The sequence below is a fragment of the Vipera berus genome (assembly GCF_964194415.1).
Source record: "Vipera berus genome assembly, chromosome: Z".
In the NCBI taxonomy this organism is placed as follows: Eukaryota; Metazoa; Chordata; class Lepidosauria; order Squamata; family Viperidae; genus Vipera; species Vipera berus.
In genome coordinates this window covers 102,590,721-102,613,427 of record NC_138205.1, presented here as the reverse complement: position 1 = coordinate 102,613,427, position 22,707 = coordinate 102,590,721, and the positions used below count along the sequence as shown (strand labels likewise).

Genomic DNA, 22,707 nt, shown 5'->3' with positions numbered 1-22,707 from the left:
GTCATATATAAGTATTTATAGTGAGAGAGAACAAAAAAAGAGGTGCATGGTGTTACAATCATGTACTTACTTTCTTTAGAATAAAACCAAATAAATTATCTGAATAGATCAATGCACACTGAGAATTAGATGCTAAGAAGCAATAAAAGCAAGAACAAGGCTCATGGTTACCACTTGATCTTGAGATTAGATAGCAAAAATCTTGCAAGGAGTGAGGCAGATAACAAAATATTTCAGATTTCCTTTATGACAAGTAATCATATTCATTAATTTATTCATTACTTTCTCCAGTTTGTCCACAAAATAGTGTGAGGGTAGAAATACAACCTGGAATATATTGATCCCAGAATTAATTATTGGCCATAGTATTTAATTATACTATGCATGTCTAGACTATACTTTTAGAGTATATCCTGGTTTTTCCATAAATTATATCATAGTGAGCCTTTGTAAATCCATTCAAGAGACTTTTTTCGAGTTAAAACAAATATTGTTTTGACTGAAAGCTTAAAATACAGCAGATCAAAATCAAACCTTTCTAACAAATTAAATATATTTTGTTATATTCTTATGAACATGTAGTGATGACTATGTGTAGATCTTATGTTACATATCTTGTTTCTCTGTTGAAATGAATAGAAGAATCCTAATTGCAGGGAAGTTCTAGCTTCTAAAATGGGCCTTATCGGTTCAATAGCCATCAGATAGAAAGACTGGATAGCATCTCTATATATTAACTAAACTGTGTCGAGAGCTAAATTATTCAATACAGCTGTGATATTGAACTTTTAGCCATTCAAATTATTCAAATCATATATCCTATTTATGTGAATGTGACTGAATTGGAGCTTAGCTCTCCCATTGCTGGAAAATTCTGGGTTGACTAGTTTACCTGGGTAACAGCCAGTATTTATTGTGTCCTTTTTATAGGGTTTGAAAATGTATAATTAAGTATTTAAATATAAGCTTTGTTTGATATTAGTATTACTAAGTGTATGATTGGTTGCACAGTCAACCAGGTGATTAAGAGTAGATTTGGCATTATTATCCACCTATCGAGTCATTCCCAAGGAACTGAGATAGTGATTGATAATGATGGTGATGATTCCATTTTGCATTTAGATTTTAGAAGCATCAGCCTAAATTTTCTAGCACTTTTTCAAATATATCCATAGTAATCTAATACAAATGTTCACAAGATGTATTTGCTCTTTACAGGGTGAACCTGGTGCCCCTGGTGAAAATGGTACCCCAGGACAAGCTGTGAGTATTTTCTCTTATATAACTTACATAGGATTAAATTTATGAATAGAATTCTTTATTGGCCAAGTGTGGTTGGACACACAATAAATTTGTCTTTGGTGCATAAGCTCTTATTGTACATACAAGCAACAGGTGATAAATTATGATCATAATCAACATAAAAATTCATTCATCCTCATAAGATACAACCCTTAATGACCGTCATAGTGCACTAAATTAGCAAACGACATAAATCATACTAGGATACTAAATAAATCAGTTATTCATATAAATATAAATCATAAGATACAAGCAAAAAGGTTGTAGTCGTAAGAAGATAAGGACATAGTAATAGGAAAGATGGGAGGAATAATAGTAATACAGAGTTACTAGGCAGTTTGATAGGTTGTAGGAATTAGCTGTTTAGCTGAGTGATGGCATGAGGGGAAAAAACCGTCCTTCTGTTGTTTTGGCATGCAATGCCCTAGAGCAGGGGTAGGCAACCTTGGCTCTTTTATGACTCGTGGACTCCACGAGTCATAAAAGAGCCAAGGTTGCCTATCCCTGCCCTAGAGCATCATTAAGAGGGAAGAAGTTTAAGCAGTTTATGCCCAGGATGTGAGGGGTCTGTAGATATTTTCACAACTCTCTTTCTTGCTTGTGCAGTATACAGGTTATAACATATTTTAAAGCAACATTTATTAATCTCAATTTTATTGCCCCCAGTAATGGTACCCAAGAAAATTAATGATACTATTCTTATGCATATACTATGTCTTATTAAATAATTTGCATGTAATTTGCTTTCAGGGTGCTCGTGGTCTTCCTGGTGAAAGAGGAAGAGTTGGTGCTCCTGGCTCAGTTGTAAGTTTTTTTTTCTTCCTGTGCAACAAGGTCTTAAATTTGTTCGTGTGTGATTATTTTATTTTATACCAGGAATTTAAAATTGACATTTATTTTCTTTAGGGTGCTCGTGGCAGTGATGGAAGCATTGGCCCTGTTGGTTCTGCCGTAAGTCCAGCTATCTTCTATCCAACATGTTCTTACTTTGAATGAACTTCACTGGGTCTACCTCTGTAATCTGTTTCACCTCTTTTCCCCCCTTTAATTAGTGCATAGCAGGGAGTTTTCAAAGCAATTTTCAGTTATTTCCAAATGTGTATCAAGTATTTTCATTTCTATAATATTTATTGTAGCATTAAACAATGAAAGTAAAGTGACATTTTGTATTTTGAATTAATGCTAACATAGTTTAAGACAGGTGTTACTTCTTGGCATTTTGGAAATGAAATATTATCAAGTCTCATTCTTAGGGAAATTCTATAGACTGTTCAGTTAAAATTGCATATTTTCTTCCTGGATAAGTTGAGAAATAATTGGATTCCAATCATACTTTTATGTTTACAAAGAATATCTTAAATTTTAAACACACATTACATTTTTAAGCAAACTCCTTACGTATTACTAGCTTTGCATGACTTTCTCAACATTGATTTTAGCTTATATTTACTCTTTCATTTGTAACCAAACCCATCTAAGTTGCTATACAGACCCTAGAGACAAACCTTAGCTAAAACCAGGTTCTGTTGGAAGTTCACAATATATTGAAGTGAATCTTGAGGCAGAATGTGGTTTCCTGGTATTCCATGATATCGCAATCCATGATATTTCAGTAGGAATAAAGCACTAGTTTTTAAGCCACAAACGCTTCCAAAACCTTCAAGGAGCTGACAATCTCAGCTTTTCCTGACTGGCAGTGCCACCACATCATTGCCGTACCTGCTTCAAAAAGATTTTGAAATGATTTCAGAACACACTTCTTCTCTTACAATTTTTCACACTCACATTTTTCCTTCCTATGTTCATGCTAGTGAATTATTATTTCAGTAAAAATATTTGTGCCACTCCATTTGGTGGAGTGGCATAAAGTATATCTTTGTCACTCCATTAAATGTACCAGGCTTAATTTCCGTTTTATCTACTTTAGATAAGTTCTTCTAACTGTAGATGACTAATCCTTTGCTTTGTCGTTTATCTTGCAGGGCCCTATTGGTGCTGCTGGTCCTTCTGGATTCCCCGGTGCTCCTGGAGCCAAGGTAGGAACATGCATCAGAATGAGAAAATACCTAGAAAGTCCTTCATAACTACATCCTCTGATACAAAGTTGGCACATCAAGAACAAACTACTTTCAAACAAAGACATCTAAAGTTATATAGTTTAGAAGGAGAGAATTTCCAGCTACTAACAATTCTCCACTGTTAGTCTCACATTTTTGAAAAAAAGAGTTTTGATGAATGTATCTCCATCTTGAAAGAGTCTTTAAAGTAAAAGGTTTCTTTGGAGATTATGTGATAGACTACTTGGTTGCTTCTGTATATAAAGCAACCTTGTCAGTCATCATAACCACATGGTATCCATTTCAAACATCTAAAGGTTAATCAACTCTCCAAATCTGGTAACTGCTTTGTTATAGAGCCACCCACCATTACTCTAGTAATGTATCCTTTAAAATTAAAATTGCAGGAAAGGGTTATATATAATGAGGTAATTTTTTTCATAGTTCCATCTTTTCTCCCTATTTCATAAAATAAGAGCTGCATAAAATTCTGTTTGTTTTTCTGCCAGTCATCATTACATTGTTGTTATATAATTATTTACCTGTGTATTTTAAATACAATAAGTATTTTGAAATGCAATAGATCCTATGATGCAAATATAAATATAAGGATATAGATATGTTTTAAATATTTATTAGTTTTTAATTTCTCAAATACCACACTTGAGACAGGGATTTCATATGCATGTCATTTTTACTAAACTAAATAGTAAAATGGCTATAGTAATATTTTTTCATTTCATTGATAGGTATGTGATATTGCCATTGATACACTCTACTCATTAATAGATTTAAAGCACTAAAATTTACCTACCCCTTTAACAATTTTACTAAATTTCAAGAATTTTGTAAAAAGAAAAAATGCATAAAAGAAAAGAAAATGTGTACATCGTCACATTAAAATATCTGGGAAATAAATACCTTGTAAGCTATCTTCTAAACTATAGCAAGAATGTCTCAATTCTAGCAAATGTTTTGTATTTTCCCCATCAGGGAAAAATAAGTGTTGCTGATGTTGGACAAATCATGATATAAAACAGTGCAAAAAGTGCCCCATTGAGAACACTGAGCATGGAACAGACTGTAAAGGAGTAGATGGTCTGGATTTAAGCACCATTAGGCTTTTGCATTAAATTGAGTATCTTGAATTGGACTATAAGGTCGCGAGTAGAGCAGTCCAGATAATTTACACTAAGTTATCACTAATTTGCACTAAAGCAAGCTACATCCATCTAACACTGCCAAAACCGTATCAGTGTCTGATCTCTTTCTGACAGGGTGAAATCGGTTCTCCTGGAAATGTTGGCCCAAGTGGACCTGCTGGTCCTCGTGGTGATATCGGACTCCCTGGCGCTGCTGGACCTGTTGGCCCTGCTGTAAGTGACTCTGCCATTGATATTATAAATCTGGCTGGGGATATTCTGGGATGTCCACGCATCTTAAAGTTGCTGAGGTTGAGAAACACTATTTTAGATCAACTATTTCCAGTGCTTTTTTTGTAAAAGAAAAAGGTGCCGGAACTCACACATGTCATACAACCTGCCTTGCCTACCCTACAAGGTTCCATCCAAAAAAGGTGCCAGAACTCCGTTCTGAGCGCTCTATGAGAAAAAAAGCCCTATTTCCAACTTGAAACTTCAAGAATATTACTGCAGAATTCCTAGCCAATATGAATTCTGGGAGTAGCTTTAGTTTCAATAAATTGCATCCCACAAACACGAACCTACCATCATATACTTTTGTAAAAACAATTAATTTCATATGCTTTGCTTTTTTTTTAGGGTAACCCTGGTGCCAATGGCCTTTCTGGTGCTAAAGGTTCTGCTGTACGTATGCTTGTGTTGAAACAAATATTTCTGTGTTCATATGGAGAAGATCACTCTTGGGGTTGCAGAGATGATCCTAGCATTGTAATGTTTCTTTTTTTTTTCTTCCTTCCTTGGACAGGGTCTTCCTGGTGTGGCTGGTGCTCCTGGTCTGCCTGGTCCTCGTGGTATACCTGGTCCAACTGGTGCTGCTGGTGCAGCTGGTGCCAGAGGACTTGCTGTAAGTTGCCTTAAATGCACTTAAATCATTTTCTATCTGCTACTTTTTCAAAGCCTGAAGTGCCCAGTTTTAGTAGTGAATATTTTAACTGACTATTAGACTTGCATCTGTTCTCTAAACCTACACTCATCTTCCGGATAAAAGCTATTTAAATGATACACACTTGACAGATTTTTAATATTATTAACATTCTGCATCTAGATTTAATATGGCTGCATCTCTTTAAAAAGTTTTAAAATATATAATTTATTAAATCTAGAATTCATGAAGTCCAGCACTATTCTTCCCAACTATTTTATGAAGAAGGCTTTGTGGTTGTTTCTCCATGTTCAATTAGCTAATATAATCAAGTTCACAGCTGACCACTTGATTATGCACAATTGTGGTATATAGTGAAAACAGTCTCCTCTATTAAGTTATCATGGCTTATTTATTTATTTATTTATTTATTTATTTATTTATTTATTTATTTATTTATTTTGTATACCGCCCTTCTCCCTAGGGACTCAGGGCGGTGAACAGGGCAATACATAAAAACTAGATACAAAAATCTAGTTAGTCCTGTCTTAAATGTATAATGTATAAGGATCCTATTTTCCACCAAGATTTCTACACAGTTTAACGTTTTGAGTCCGTACTGTAAGCTGATATAATTATCATTAAATTCTGAGAATTTAAAGGAATCCCAAAATCATGTTGTTCACTCCTGGCAGAAGTCATATTTTAAATTCATCACTTCATACATACATGCTACATAAACAATATTTCTTATTTTTCCCCCAACTCATTTCTTTCTTCTCATATCTGAACGGGTACATTTTCTAAGCCAGGACTGAAATTACCATAAAGTATAATGAAATATAATTTTGCTAAAATAGGTAAAAGCAGAGAATATTTTGTTTAAAATGCCTGTTTTGGCCCACTCCCTTAAAATTCAAACAGTAATCCAAACTAGAATCAACTTGATTGGTATGGGTGAGTGCATGATTTTTAAACATAGCTTTTTCCATTATGGTTCTTGAAAAAAATATGTACCTAGAGAGAAACCAAAGTACACTTCTCTGATATTTTGTTCCGTTTGGTTCTAGGGTGAACCAGGTCCACCTGGATCCAAGGGAGAGACTGGTAGCAAGGGTGAGCCTGTGAGTATTATAACAATATGAAAGATCTTTAATTTTCAAAATGTCTTTTCATCCAAGTGATCTGGGTTAAGAAGCTAATGGCTTTTCTGCTCTCTTTACCACCCACAGGGTGTTGCTGGCCCAGCTGGTCCTGCTGGTCCATCTGGTGAAGAAGGCAAAAAAGGTCCCAATGGTGAAGCTGGCTCCTCTGGTCTACCAGGATCTGCAGGTTTAAGAGTAAGTCTCTTGCATGCTGTAAAAATAATGATTTGAAAATATTTGGAAAATCAGTAGGAAGAATTCAATAGTGCAAGTCCTTCCTGAAAAGCATATTCAGTCTCCTGGAAGTTAGAAAACCAGACAGGTGATCGGAAAAACCTACCAGAATTATATAGTGGTTAAGGTGTAAGACATTCCTAGAAAAAGATCTGATTTCAGTTCCCCATCTGATAATGGAGATCAGTGTGTGACCTCTCTAACATCTTATTATGATTGTAACAATGCAATGAGGAAAAACCTTCACTTTGCACTGCTGGTTCTGACCTCAAGGTACCCAACAGACCAAAGAGGGTTTCTTCCTTTATTTGTAAAATGTGTTGCAAGCTCATGGTAATTGCAGAGTTTGATAGGTTTAGGACCAGGTTTCTGATTGAAAGGTCCCAGATATCAAGGGGGAAAAGACACAATAAAATAAGAGAAATGGGGATAATGTGCTGTATGTTAAATTCTTATGAATGCCGTAGTACGTTTATTCTGTATTTATTATGCACAATCTCCAAACCTTCACAACTTTAGTAATGAATTGTTATATGATCTGCTTCTCTTGCAACGTACAATTGTTAGTCTCCTGAACTAATTCTGAGAAAAGAAGCAATGCACATACACAAATAATGAATGAAAATAAGTAAGAGATATACGTGCATGCCTAGTACAACCTACGTATGCTCATGCTGAAGTCATATCATGATTCTTTAAATTTTACTATGCTATAATCCATAAAGATACTGAAAGCTGAATCTTAGATGGACTCACTTTTCAGCTTCAGTCCCATTTGCCGAATTCAAGTTCAATGATAAAATGCAGGAAAACCAACATTTTGGATCTTTCATAATGTCTCCCTTTCCACTGAACAAAGAGACCTCCTTTATATGTTCCAATGTAAATGCTAATGCCTTATGTGTTGTTTACTGAAGTCCTTTTCAAGTTCTGATCAAAAGTTGTGGTTTCTTTCATAGGGTGTACCTGGATCTCGTGGTCTCCCAGGATCTGATGGCAGACCTGGTGGTTTAGTAAGTTTTCAAATTTTTTACAATCAGTTTTATATTTTAATCAAATAACACCCCCTCTATCCTATCCCATAAAGCCAGCCAGTGGGTTTCTGGCATTGTCCCGCTAATGCAAGCTTCTTCCTTCCTAGGGCCAGGTTGGCAGTCGTGGTGCTACTGGTCCTGCTGGTGCTAAAGGTCCCAGCGGTGACGCAGGTCGTCCTGGTGAGCCTGGTCTGATGGGTGCAAGAGTAAGTAAAGAGGATGATGTTATGAAATCAATGAGTAGTTTCAGATAGCAACTGCATTCTGAACTTCTTTGTTTTCCCAATGGCCAGTTTTAAAAACCATATTTTTAAGAAAATGTTTATCAGATATAATAATCATTTATAATAATATAAATTATAATAATATAAATTATAATAATAAATATTTTGTACATTCATGACCTTATCTGCCTCCCATACTTACACCCTAAGGCAGGTTATTCCTCTTCTTGTTTTAGACATATGAAGCTGAAGTTTCAAGCTCATATACATTATGTTGTACTCCTATGCTCTCTTCCCCAGCAGAAAGTCATACTGAACTGAATAATGGGGGGCGGTGTTACTTTTAAATATATTTCTGCAATTTGGGCAAATAAATCTAACTGAAGCAGGGCATCTCTAGATAACATTTTTTTTTTGATAAATAGAACACTGCATTATATTACATTTATACCCATATTTAAATATGCACGTAGAGTGAAATTAAGTTTCCCATACCAGTTTTAAGTAACTCAAAAGACACATTACAGCTAAATACTGTATCTCTGCTTATTTAGGGTCTCCCAGGACAGTCTGGAAGCCCAGGTCCGGCTGGAAAAGAAGGTCCTTCTGTAAGTATCTTCCTTCCCTTTGTTCTGCAAAGATTGAACAGTAGATACATAGATATTTTAAATGCATTTTCTGGGGGTAGCATTTATATTTAATATTGATGTTTTCATAGTAAGCTTTAATATTTGAATCCTATTTTTCTGAGATATTTTTTTAAAAAATGTGGAATGTTCAGGAATTAATAATTAAGCCATGAACTAGAATTGCATTTTTATGTATATTGAACCTTAGCAATAGCTGTGTAGCCAAAGCTACTCATTTAATGTTTATTAATTTTTTTTAGTTATGTAGAACCATTTCCATAAAATTATGAAGAAGGGGTGATTTGGATATTTTTCTTTTGGTACTGAACTATTGAACAGTGCTATAGAGACAACCATGTAGAAAGATAATAAACTCTGAAATGTCTTCATGGCCAATTTCAAGTGTCTTGCTCTCAATGGACACACAATATTCAAGCAGTGATACTATATACTACAATGCAAGATATGAACTTTTTTTCCTGCAGGGTTCTTCTGGACCTGATGGTCGCCCTGGCCCAACTGGCCCAGCTGGTCCACGAGGTGAACCTGGAAATATCGGATTCCCAGGACCAAAAGGTCCAAATGTAAGTACTATACAATAGAATATTATGAAATTGACAAATGAGACATGTTCATAGCCTCAATTTTATGGCACCCCACTGAATTACACCTCAGCCTGTACATACCAGAAGTATACTACTCTAGTGTTAAAATATTTGTCTTACTTGACACCACTTTGCTGATCAAGAGTGCTCTGGATTTAGTTGGTAGTCCCATTTATGAAATCCTCTATTTTCCTTTGTCATTTTAATTCTTTACCAAGGAAAGGGCTGAGCCTCACTATGAGGAATGTATTTTCAGCTTAATGCTTGTTTTAATTGTAAACCACCTATTGTTTTAACTTCTGGTGGGTTTCAATTATATTTTCTTTCTCTTTATTTTCATTTCGGGGTTTATGTGTGTGGGATGCTTTATTTTTCCCCCCCAGTGCTTGGATAAGGAATTGTGTAGATATAACATTTATTTGTATTCATTTTTTTCATGGTTATAGCAAACATGTTACCTAAATCTTGCTTGGGTGTGAATAAACATACTCAATGCCATTGAACTGGAAGTAAATGGCAAATATGTTAAAACTATAGTGGAATAAATTGCTTAGGAGAGCTATGGAACTGTTACCTTCGGATTACTTGAGGCAACTTCTGCCTTTGATAAATATAATAGCTGGTTAGAGGAGTGATAATTTGTCATTTCTCTTTCAATTCTGCATTTACGTGATTTTGTACATATACATTTTCATTTTATGTATTTTTTAACTGGGAGGAAGTTCCTCAGTCAATATGCCTGTAAGTGTAGCTTAGGATGTTTTATTCAAGCAGGTGTGGGGAGCTTATCGCTTTGACAATTATTTACTTGCCACTGAAGGTCTATGCAAGCTTCAGCCTGTGTTGCTGCTTGGTCTTTTATCAGAACTCCTAATTTACTCATTCGTTCTTAGTCTGAGAATGGATGAGTCAATAGATAGCAGCCTTAAGCAAGAGAAGCAGCAGATTCAAGATATTCATCATGCTACATCTTCTGCTAGAGCAGACATCTCAAGAAATGCCCAACTGTGCCAACTATAGACACTGTACAAAAATGTAGGAAACTGGAGCCACTGAAAGTGTTGTGGTGGATAGCTGTTATTAGTTTTAATGCAGTAACTTATTTAAATGTGTTTCATTTTAACAGGGTGAACCTGGCAAACCTGGTGACAGGGGCAGTGTGGGTCTGGCTGGTTCACAGGTAAGTGAGACTAATTTATACCCTACTTTATATCTTTAGTAAAGAAAATGTGATTTACATAGGTTTAAGAATCTGCAATAACTGAATAATTTATAAAACAGAAAAAGACAGCTGTATTTATAAGTTCTCTGGCAATAGTCAGAAGTTAACATTTTGAATGATTGTTACATAAAATGAAAACAAATATTGTACTCTCTAAGACAGGGGTCTTCAAACTTGGCCCTTTTATGATTTGTGGACTTCAACTCCCAGAATTCCTCAGCCAGCAGGGCCTGGCTGAGGAATTCTGGGAATTGAGGTCCACAAGTCATAAAAGGGCCAAGTTTGAAGACCCCTGCTCTAAGACATCATTCTGGCATCTAAATGATCAGTTTTAGGTTTTGTATGAAGTTAAAAATTTACCCTGCCTTATGTTATGTTCTGCCTTCAAGATAACATCTTTAGGGGAGCAATCTACACTAACAGATTGTATTTTAAACCAACATATAAGAGACTAACCTGTTGTAATACAATACTGAAGGTTTCTGTATCAGATCTACTAGTGAGAGTTCCATATTCATTAAAAGTAAAGTTTCCTTTATGATGAAATCAGCTCTTGGTAATTTCACCGAAAATCATGGAAATAATTAAATAAAGCAAACGAACACAATGTATATTTTAGAATATGATTTTCTACACTATAAACAACTGAAGTTTTGTGGTTCTAGGGTCCTCCTGGTTCTGATGGAAACAATGGAGCTCAGGGTCCACCTGGTCTCACCGTAAGTTCAAGATTAATCCTAGTTAACCCTTGATGCTTCTTTGCTAATGACTTATTACTCATCATTTCAATTTAATTATTTATTTTAGGGCAGTGCAGGTCCAAAAGGTGAAACTGGTCCAGCTGGTGCTCCTGGCTTCCAAGTAAGTAAAGTTAGCTTTTATCAATATTGCATTTTCTTAATCTGTAATGCTAGAATGGAATAAAGGCTGTTTAAATGATATTAAATATCTCAATAAATCTTGATGAGTGAAACATAGACAAGCATTTTATCCTGCCAAGTACATTCAAATGCTTTGCTGAACCTACATTGCTAGTTAGATCATACCTTGCAAAGTGCATTTACTAAAAATAGGCATGCATAGAGTTCAAATCATTATGCTTCAGTGGCTCAAAGATAATCAGGTTATAAGAATTGAAGATACTGTTCTTGATTGACAATAGATACACATACGTTTGCTGTGTAGGATTCTGCAGTGTCTCCAATTCATTTCAGAAGAGGTGTTTTGCAATATACAGGAATGTGAACTCAACCCAGTTTGGCAGCTCATTAAAGAAATTAAATATGCTTGGAGAGTCACAGACAGGTGCTGTTGTCACATCACTAGGCATTTTGAAGCATCTCTTTCAAGTCAGATCTGAAGTATTATATTGCTGTGTTCACCATATCCAGCCTTAGTGGATGGGGCCAAGTCATAGAAGGACTTGGCAGGGGTGGAGGGAATCAGTTGCAGAGAAACAGAGATATCATATAGAGTGATTACTTTCATGTAGAAGGCTGGTTTTACAAGGGAACTTTTGGTTTCCTATTCAAAACTCAAGAATGAATAAGATTGAATAGAGGACAGGGACAGATGAAGATATTTTTTATAGATGACCTGTGGTTTCCCTTATCTACAGCACATAAACAAATTACAGGGGATTGTTTTTAATTCATCTGTTTATTTTTCTGTAGGGCCTTCCTGGTCCCTCTGGTCCAGTTGGTGAAGCTGGCAAACCAGGTGAAAGAGTAAGTAGTAAAGTAATTCAGATTATCCCTCATGGTTTAATCAAGAAAATTCTACTGTGATTTAACACAATTTTTTTAACATGCATTGGATAAACTGCAGATTGTGTTCAGTAATTTGGTCTTTCCAAATCTGGATCCTTCCAAGGATCTTCCATCATCCTCAGATCCTGGAGCCATTAGGAAATTATACAAAGAAATTGAGATTGAGGGAGTGATTAAGTCCCTTGGAAAGACATACTTCATAAAGTGTCTAAGACCTAGTCGTGAGTCTTCCGTTTCCCTACTATAATAAAAAAACACTAAAATTAGTGAAAATAGCCTATCAGGTAAATATTTCCTCAGCTTTATTTGAAATTCCCCTTTCTCATATGAAGAGGATTTCATATACTTGCCTACCCATCTTCTGGCAAATTGGAGAAGCAAAGTAACTGCTTCTTTTTGTCCTGTGAAACAGAAAACAAAATACTGTGATTTTAAAATCGGGTCTGTTAAAACAATTCCACTGGCTAAGTTTATTTTGTTATTTTAGACAGCCTTCAACAAGTGTCATATGCATTGGACACAAGTCTTCCCTTATCTCCAGATTTTCCCTTCCTTTTAATCTCACAATTAAGACTGAAGTCTCCTGGTTTCTTGTATTCCTGGAAACCAGCTTGAACCTGGTGACTTCGCTGATTTGTCCATGTAATTTTCATGCAACAATACAATGGTTTGTCATTGCAAACCCATTTCCTAATGTGGGGATTTCCTGCCAGAAAATCCAAGTAATAATCATAACCAGCGCTATTTAACTTTTTGAGATAAGCCAAGATGGGCTTAGGCCCTGCAGTATTCTTGAGTGAATCTCACAGCAACCCTGGAAAGTCAGTCTGACCTACATCATTCAAAACTTTAAAGCAATTTTGAATCTTGCGTACCAGTTCACTTGATATCCCTCAACCTATCACATCTTCCCTAGCTTCCAGCTCTAGGAGAATTAAAATTCCCAGAATTCCCAAATAACATGGCAAACAGGCTGTGCTGTCAGATTTCAGCAATCATAGGCAAGGATAAATTCAAGAATTACAATAAAGGAAATTCAAGGGTTTTCTATGCCATATGGATAACAAGTATCTCTCCCCCACCCACTATTCACAAGTTATTCTGAATTGTATTGAATTACAACAAATACTCTGGCAGAAAGGCATAATCTAGTTTTACTCCTTTTAGTGACCTGGTCTATCTCTATCTATTGCCTTTTATCTTCCTGGATGAAAATATCTTTATTTTCAAATGAATTCTGAGGCAGTGATAAGAAAATCCTTTTAAAGAATGCCATAATAAATCTTTCTTTTGTGCCCAGGGTGCTCATGGTGACTTTGGTCTCCCTGGTCCTGCTGGCGCAAGAGTAAGTATATACTTTTTTGTATTTTAGTATTTTTTTCCATGTTGTATTTGAAATATAGTAGAATATACCATTAGGTAGTATTGTACTATAATTTGAAAGTATGAATATATAATTTTCTTATGTTGTAGAAATCAATATTTTAAGATGAGTTCTTATATAGAAAAGTAATCATTTTCTAAAGATTCTTACATAGAAATATAAATATTGAGATAATATTTCTACTGTTGTATTATTTAATGTGATTTATAAGTTTAGTGTGTAATGTACGTTTAGTAGGACCCAGAACAAATTAACACTCTAAATAAATAGGCCCCAGCATTTCCCAGATTTGGTTGTACTTTCATTAAATACTTTTTATGACCAACTCAGACCCCACTAATAATATATGTATACATCCAGTGGTAGCCTGTATAGATATTAAGATATTAAAGTCTGTATAATGATAGGTCACATTGGAGAAATTAAGGTGTGAACTGACCAGGACATAGATCTAGGTACTTTTTGATCTATGAGCAAAACTAGTAGTGAATCCCATTGGTCTAACTGAACTTTATTTCTGGATCAAAGTCTACCTGGGATTTTGAAAAAGTAATTGGAAGAATTTCTGGAAATTGTTATATATCTAATCGGAATAAATATTCAAGGCTTATCAAAGTGCCCTCTGCCATCTCTAAATTAAGCTCCATAGACCAGAGGTGGACACAATTAAATCTCAACCTACTTAAGTAGCTGTGACATCTGTATGAACAAAAATATATAACATATACAGCTTTCCACACATTTCCAGTTTCTGTATTAATGAGATTGAGGCTATCATATTGCCATTTACTTATACTAATCTGCTTCCTTCAGGGCGAACGTGGTGCACCAGGTGAAAGCGGTGCTGTTGGTCCTGCAGGCCCTCTGGGAAGCCGTGGCCCATCAGGTCCAGCAGGTACTGATGGTAATAAGGTAAGGGAGAAGGAAGGGTTGCTGTTTTTCTTAAATCCAGGAGAGGGCAGTGTGAAGGTTTTGTGGGGAGAATCCAGTGGGATGCAGAAAGCAGCAACATCTGCATTATTTCTAAAGCACCAAATCTTCATTGAGAAAAAAACATATTTTAGCATGCTTTCTGTAAAATTTTGCAATGTGAAGAATATACAACTGGGAGACATCAAACAATTATTAAGACGATGAAACCATATGGCTCAGGTCTTTTTAGTGTGGGCTTTAGTACTTTCAATTAAAAACACAACTTTAAAATATTACATGTGTAACATCAAGAGTTCCTTCTATGTTAAAAACTTTGGGAACATGCTTTCAAAAGTTCACATTTAATTTTTGCTTAAATAATATCTTGTTATGTAACAGTGATGAACTGTTCTTTGATAAGAGGGACTCGGAAATCTTCTGCATCAGCTGATCTATACAAAAAAGGGTCTTCTTTGAATGTCAACCTCCTCTAGGGGTACTTAGGAGAAGAGTAAAGCTATCACTAGCTTTACAGGAAGAGGACATTTTCAGTAATAGTCTACTACATTTTGCTCTAAACATTTCTGTTTTACTGAATTTAGGCAGGGAAAGCAAGAGCCAGCCTGCCCCTACTGTAAAAAGAAATAATATCACAAATTTCTGTAGTCTATTTTTCTCATCTGTTCTATATTAAACCCCTCTCAAATGTAAAACTATGAAATGATTCCAAATTGTCTATCAGACCTCCAGTGATATATGTTTAGCATAAATACATAGTTAACATATATTTATCAAATTCTAATCGCTTGAAGAATGCAAGATAAAAATGCCCTCTAACCTATTGATGATGATGATGATGATGATGATGATGATGATGATGATACCCAATAAACCCATTACAGGTTAGGGACAATAATCTACAATGCTGGTCCAGTGCAAGTTTGTAAAACAGATGATTTTTTAAAAAATTTTTTTCCAGTCTAGGGTGAGACGTTGACTGGACTAGAGTCTTCAGCTGGCTTCTGGCTCCTAATCTAGCATCTTAACTGCTATATCACACTGGCTCTCTCTTTAAATGCCTTAAATGTCTTAATATTGATTTTCTTGTAAAAGTAACAAATTAAAGTAGCAGGAGAAACCTTGCCTGGTTTTCTTTTGAGACCTTAAATCTTTTCCTTTCTTGTTTCACTAGGGTGAACCTGGAGCCGTTGGTGCACTTGGTTCTGCAGGCCCATCTGGTCCTAGTGGAGTCCATGGTGAGAGAGGTGCTGCTGGTAGCCCAGGTGGCAAAGGTGAAAAGGTAAAAGAAAGCTATCCCACAATTAAGAATAATGCATAATTTACCATCAGTTTTTTCTCAGAGAAAGGGCTACAGCTCAACAGTAGTGCACACAGCTTGCCATCAGAACAGCCCCAGCATGACCAGAAATAGCACTTAGCAGAAATAGCAGAAATAGACTTATATACAGCTTCACAATGTTTTACAGCTCTCTAAGCAGTTTACAGAGTCAATAAATTGCTCCCAACTATCTGAGTCCTCGTTTTACCAACCTTGGAAGGATGGAAGGCTGAGTCAACCTTGAGCCAATGAGAATCGAACTGCCAAACTGCTGGCAGTTAGCAGTTAGCGGAATTAGCCTGCAATACTGCATTCGAATCACTTTGCCAGAAATGAATCCTTTCTCAAAGTCTAGTGCAGGGGTCTTCAAACTTGGCCCTTTTATGACTTGTGGACTTCAACTCCCAGAATTCCTCAGCCAGCGTGCCTGGCTGAGGAATTCTGGGAGTTGAAGTCCACAAGTCATAAAAGGGCCAAGTTTGAAGACCCCTGGTCTAGTGTGCTAAGTGTGTGTGTGTGGGGGGGACTTGATCAAGATGCACTAATAATCTTGGTGTGGAGTACTTTGTGATGCCAGGAGAATGGGAAGGTGTGGGGGAAGCTGAATTGGGGATGTATCCAGAATATGGGATCTGTGATCAAAGACATTTTTGCTCAATTTCTGAAGTAGTCTTCAACTTCTACAATGCTCTACCAGTGTGAGCAATGTGCTTAGAATTTACCTGATTTGTTTTTTATAGTTCTGGTACATGTGTGAAACCATACAGTCAATATGTTATATTAAGAAAGGTTAATTGATTAATTAAATTAAGAAAGGTTTCAAATGCTGAGAAAAGACAGAGGAAAAACAGAAGAATACTTTCTAAGACCTAGGTAGAGGGTTTGAGCATAGTTAGAATTAAGAGAAGGCAAATAAGGTAGAGGAAATATTGTACCAATCCTCAAATATTTGGAAGGATGTCACACAGAAGAAAGTCAGTCAAGATGCAAAATAATGGATTGAAGTTAAGGGAAGGCAAGTTCCTAATGACCTCTTGAAAACAATACCTAACAATAATAACAGTTCAACAACTAAGCCCATCCTTTCGTTCATGTATTCAAATTAAGGCTGGATAACCATTTATCAGAAATGTTTTAATTTAAATTTTATATTAAATGGGATAGACCATATGGCTTAAAACAATGTTTCTAAACTTTAGCAACTTTTAAGATGTGTGTGAACTTAAAGTCCCAGCAACTTGGCTGGATCATTTTGGAAACTGAAATCCAAACCTATTAAAGTTGATGAGTTTGAGAAATATTGATTTAAACTAGTGTTTCCAACTCTTTGTTTCTATATGCTTGTCAGAGAATGCAGCATTGGATAGGTTGAAATCCTTAACTTCTTAATAATTGAGGAATTTAAAACGAACTTTTTAAAAAAAGAAAAACTAGCCATTTCTTTTAGAAAATTTAAATACTGAAATGTCTTTAGAAGGTTCACAGTTATTTTGAAATTACATTTCTTTCACCCCAAATCAGAGAGATTGTTTCATCAGTAAATCAATGAATTGGCTAAAATGGCTAACCAAAACAAAATTTTAAAGTAGAAATCATCACACTTGGAAGACAAAATAAGCAATAAATATTTCAATCACTATCTACATTCATCATTGTGATTATGTACGATTTCTTTGGAAATCATTATCATATAAAGCATCCCACACCTACCTAGGCATAATCACAATTTGTGCTTTATTTCAGGGTCCATCTGGCTTCAGAGGAGATGCTGGAGCAACAGGAAGAGATGGTGGACGGGTAAGCATGTGTCTTTAATTTATTTCCAAGGAACTGTGCAATTCTTTTAGCAACTACAACATGAAAGCTAGCACTTAAAGAAAAATGTAGACTCGTGAAATTGGCCTTACCTTAAGTGATCTTAGCTCAAAATCAGCAGCAAAATACATAAAAATTGTTTAGAATTTAGATCAAATTACACTTTAATACAGAATGACTGTATTTATTTATGGAAACTGTGAAATTAAACTTATTTGAAATTGCCTGGGAAGTTAGGAACATTTGGGGGGGAGGGTGTAGGAGAAATGAAAAAATTAAAATATTTTTTAAAAAAACTGTGTAGTATTTTATATTAAACTACCCTATGTTATTGAGGGCTTAATACTATCAGTTTGTGACCCTTCAAAGTTAAAACAACACTAAAAAATGACTTATGATCAGTCCTCACACTTATGACCTTTGCAGCGTCTCTACAGTCACTTGATCAGAATTCAGGTGCTTGACAACCAGCATGTATATACAATTGTAGCAGTGTCCTGGGATCACATTTGTGACCTTCCCAGCTGACAAGCAAAATCAGTGGGGGGATGACAGATTCATTTAACAACTGTGTGATTCACTTAGCAACTGCAGCAATTCACTTAACAATTGTGGCAAAAAGGATCATAAAATTGGGCATCACTCATTTAACAACCATCTTGCTTGTAAACCTGGTCTGAGTTAATTCAAGGACTACTTGTACACTAAACTCATCAAGATAAATTATTCTATTTTATTCTCAGGGAGCTCCTGGTGCTGTTGGTGCCCCAGGACCTGCTGGTGCTTCTGGTGAAAGAGTAAGTCATTTTTTATTTATTTTATTTATTATTAAATTTATGTGCCACCTATCTAGTCTAGATATTTTTGGATATTTCCTAGGCATATTCCTAGAAAATAGGCAGAATATAGATCTGGAACATTGACATTTATATAGCTAAAGAAGTCATCCTTAGTTATTGTTCAGAAATGGTAGGTTTCTGTTCACTGCTTAACATATTAAAAGCTGGAACAAAAATAAAGTGGTTGTACGTTCACGCCATGATAAAATAAGGGAAAAAAATTAATCATGACTAAGCTCCATTGAAATTTTCTGGAGTTTTAATTAATTTTGTTTAATAGATTTTAATATTTATTTCAGGTTGGTTTACAAAAAAGTTACATATCCAAATAAAAAGAAAAGATAAATAGAAATTGCATAGGTGAAAGAACATTTAACCTGATGTCTTGGAAGTTGTATTTCTAACTAATAAAGGAGAATATATGTAGCTCAGGATTGAAGTGAGGGGTCCTTGGTGCTCTTTGAGCTTGGCTGTTTTCTTGCAGACATTTCTTTACCAAACTAGTAACGTTATCAGTGCTAGCACAAGGGACCCCTCATATATTTCTAAGTTTGCAGCACCAGCATACTGAAACAATCCTTTCTTTAAAGCAATACTGCCCAACCTAACAAGTTTAAAGGTCTATGGGCATCAACTCCAACAGTGCCCCAGGCAGCACTCTTTCAGCATTCTCCCGGGATTCTGAGAGTTGAAGCCCACCTGTCTTAAATTGGTCAAGGTTGACAAACATTGTTCTACAGCCTAGCAACAGCTGATCTCAATGAAGGAGAATATTTGTAGCTCAGGGTTGAAGTGAGGGATCCTTGATGCTCTCTGAGCTTGGTTGTTTTCTTGCCGATCTTTCATTACCCTGATTTTTTGTTTCTATTAGGGCGAAGGTGGTTCTGCTGGCCCTGCTGGCCCTACTGGACCTCGTGGATCCCCTGTAAGTAGTAAAATAATTATATTTTTTAAAAATGACATTAACATTTTTGGGGGAATCTTTGAAGTAGAAGAGCAGCTAAAGATGTCCTTACTTCATTTTTTCCCCTCTTATTCTAGGGTGAACGTGGTGAAGCCGGGCCTGCTGGTCCTCCTGGATTTGCTGGTCCTGCTGTAAGTATAAAGAAATACAGTTTGCTTTCTCCAGTTTTAGAGCAGTTAGATACTACAATTGTTTAATTAAATGTCTTAACTTTGAATTTTATTTTATTTTTTATCAGGGTGCAGCTGGTCAGGCAGGTGCTAAAGGAGAAAGAGGAACGAGAGGTCCAAAAGGTGACGTAGGCCCTCAGGGCGCCATTGGTGCCGTCGGTAATGCTGGTCCTGCTGTAAGTAAACAAAATATTACATTAAATTCTTTACTTTTTGACTATATGATGTAACCTTGATATTTCATATTCATATTCTTAAACCCACTGCTAAGATGCCATAGCACATTTTCTAAGTCTCTGTCTGTCTGTCTGTCTCTCTCTCTGTCTGTCTCATAGAATATAATGACTCACAGCAGTTAACAACATTTTTCACTGCTGGAATAAATAAGTTTTTTAAATCAGGTGTGATGTAGTGGTTCAAGTTCAAGAAGTTATGATGATTCATACTATAAGCTGTAATTACTCATAAATAATTACAAATTATCTTACATACTAATGAATTTTGCTAACTGGTCATGTAAACACTATTCCAAAGTTATAAATTTTGTGAACTGTCCTGTCATGTTATATCCTAAAAGGGGTGGAGCACGTGAGACCTTTAACACACAGCATCTGTTTTGGGGAAAGAAACCACCTCCACAAACTATCTGTTACTGTGACATTGTTATAAGACAGCTAGGTAGACAGCCTATAACTCCTAGATGGCAGCAAAAGAATCGGAAACATTTTGTTTCCTACCTGTAATAGCCCTAAGAAAAGTCATTGTTCTATTGTCCTGCTCAACAAAAATTTTCTATTTTCTTAAGTCTGAAGACCATTGTGAAATAGGAGCAAATAAGTCAGTCACATAGCTACAATTGATTCTAAAGGAAAACAGGGTCATCTGGAGTACCTCATGAGTCTTATATTAGATGTGCTTTCTTCCTACATACAGGGTCCTGTTGGTCAAGCAGGTCCTTCTGGAGCCCGGGGTGATAGTGGTCCACCTGTAAGTCTGGAAATGTTTCTTATTTTATCCATTTCACCCATAAGAAATATAGCTATTGATGACTCTGAATCCTAATTTTTCTCTTGTTTTTTAAAAAAAAAATAGGGTCCCAACGGTTTTCCTGGTAACGCTGGCAGATCCGGACCTCCTGGCCCTGCTGTAAGTAATTCCTGAAGAAATCCCTTTGTAATTCATGCAAAGTAAACTGACGCGGTGGCTCAGTGGGTTAGGACGCTGAGCTTGTCGATCAGAAGGTCGGCAGTTTGGCGGGTCAAATCCTGAATGCCGCGTAACAGAGTGAGCACCTGTTACTCGTCCCAGCTTCTGCCAACCTAGCAGTTCGAAAGCACATAAAAAAAATGCAAGTAGAAAAATAGGGACCGCTACGGTGGGAAGGTAACAGCGTCCTGTGCGCCTTTGGCGTCTAGTCATGCCAGCCACATGACCACGGAGACGTCCTCAGACAAGCGCTGGCTCTTCGGCTTTGAAACGGAGATGAGCATCGGCCCCTAGAGTCGGAAACAACTAGCATGCATGTGCGGGGGAACCTTTACCTAAACTTCTGCTTGCCCTGCCCAGATCAGTGTTTCTCAGCCTTAAAAACCTTAAATTGTATGAACTTAAACTTCCAGAATTCCACAGCCAACACTATCCAGTTGGTTACTTTATTTAACTGACGTTCCTTAGAATTTTTATCAAGCCATTATAATATGAGAAGATTATCCATTGTCTTCAATCCATTACTTACCAGTTATTGTACCTAAAATTGTTGGGGCTCTTTCATATCTCAACAGGCAGAGCCAGAATTATATTGAAATTAAAGAACCAGTATTGTTTGTGAAAAAACCACAAAAGCAGAATGCAAAAAAGATCTAAATCTGGAAGACAATGAGGACTTCTTTGCTGTTTTACTGTCTGTAGTTTCAGTCTTAAAATGACAGGAAACCTGCTATCAATTTTCACCCATCATGATTGGTAGAACTATTAAGGGTAAAAAAAAAGGAGGATGTGAATTGCTTATAACCCTAGGAATGTAGGTTGTCTATGCCTGATGTAAAATATATTTTGCCCTATTTTTTCAAAATCAGAAATATCTCAAATCACAGCCCTATTCATTGCAGTCTAACAACCATAATGAGCAAAGTGTTCATATAGCCTGCATGTAGTATTGTCCAGGATCAAATACTAAGCCCTGTGAAACATAGCTGTGACGTAGTGTTGTAACACAAGGGAGTTTCCATTAAGTAATCATGAACACCTGGCATTTATGTAGATTTGCTTGAGACTTGACAATCCTACATATAATACTTTGTCTTATTTCACATTTTCCATTAATTCCAGCTGGAGTGGCTCATAATGAGGAACGGTTGAAATTGCAGTTTAGACAGACACATGGATAGGATATATCTATAATATATAACAAGCCACATAACAATCAATCTAGATGACTAAAATTCTACCCCTGAAGGAGAGCAAATGCTATTTTACAGTGATGCCAAGTTTTCTTTACATACTTATTTGATTCTGTGTAGTTTCTTAAAGTAGTACTACATGCTTGATGAAATTCCATTAGTGTCTCTGTTTACTCTTTATTTGGATTAATAATTTACTATCTTCTGACTGATGTAGCTATGCAATTACATTATTATTTTATTCCTAGGGTATCACTGGTCCACCTGGCCCCCCTGGTCCTGCCGGCAAAGAGGGAATTAGAGGCCCACGTGGTGATACTGGCCCAATGGGTCGTACTGGTGAAACTGGCATTACTGGACCCCCTGGTTTCACTGGAGAGAAAGGCCCAACAGGAGAAGCTGGTGCTGCTGTAAGTTGTCCATAACACTTTTCAATACTTGTTAGATTTATATCATTCTCCTTTAAGCTTTTTTCCTCTTTCCTGATAATTCGTTCTTCACTGATCTTCTTGTGTTTCATGAGAACATACAACTGGTCATTCTAAACAAATAGACACGTTTGGATAATGGAACTTTTTTCCTCTATGAGCAAATATAAAC

At 36.1% G+C, this 22,707-nt stretch overlaps 1 protein-coding gene across 1 annotated transcript in view; it reads left to right on the top strand.

Moving 5' to 3' along the window:
• The window catches only part of COL1A2 (collagen type I alpha 2 chain), a 52,823-nt gene that overhangs the window by 17,712 nt on the left and 12,404 nt on the right, over positions 1-22,707 (top strand). The window contains exons 13-40 of the mRNA XM_081346262.1: positions 1,219-1,263; positions 2,053-2,106; positions 2,209-2,253; positions 3,285-3,338; positions 4,637-4,735; positions 5,141-5,185; positions 5,307-5,405; positions 6,494-6,547; positions 6,656-6,763; positions 7,762-7,815; positions 7,944-8,042; positions 8,615-8,668; positions 9,175-9,273; positions 10,421-10,474; positions 11,182-11,235; positions 11,324-11,377; positions 12,190-12,243; positions 13,586-13,630; positions 14,483-14,581; positions 15,774-15,881; positions 17,664-17,717; positions 18,479-18,532; positions 19,446-19,499; positions 19,616-19,669; positions 19,777-19,884; positions 20,642-20,695; positions 20,801-20,854; positions 22,356-22,517. Coding sequence (XP_081202388.1) covers positions 1,219-1,263; positions 2,053-2,106; positions 2,209-2,253; positions 3,285-3,338; positions 4,637-4,735; positions 5,141-5,185; positions 5,307-5,405; positions 6,494-6,547; positions 6,656-6,763; positions 7,762-7,815; positions 7,944-8,042; positions 8,615-8,668; positions 9,175-9,273; positions 10,421-10,474; positions 11,182-11,235; positions 11,324-11,377; positions 12,190-12,243; positions 13,586-13,630; positions 14,483-14,581; positions 15,774-15,881; positions 17,664-17,717; positions 18,479-18,532; positions 19,446-19,499; positions 19,616-19,669; positions 19,777-19,884; positions 20,642-20,695; positions 20,801-20,854; positions 22,356-22,517 — 1,971 coding nt within the window. The remainder of the gene's footprint in view (positions 1-1,218; positions 1,264-2,052; positions 2,107-2,208; positions 2,254-3,284; positions 3,339-4,636; positions 4,736-5,140; positions 5,186-5,306; positions 5,406-6,493; positions 6,548-6,655; positions 6,764-7,761; positions 7,816-7,943; positions 8,043-8,614; positions 8,669-9,174; positions 9,274-10,420; positions 10,475-11,181; positions 11,236-11,323; positions 11,378-12,189; positions 12,244-13,585; positions 13,631-14,482; positions 14,582-15,773; positions 15,882-17,663; positions 17,718-18,478; positions 18,533-19,445; positions 19,500-19,615; positions 19,670-19,776; positions 19,885-20,641; positions 20,696-20,800; positions 20,855-22,355; positions 22,518-22,707) is intronic.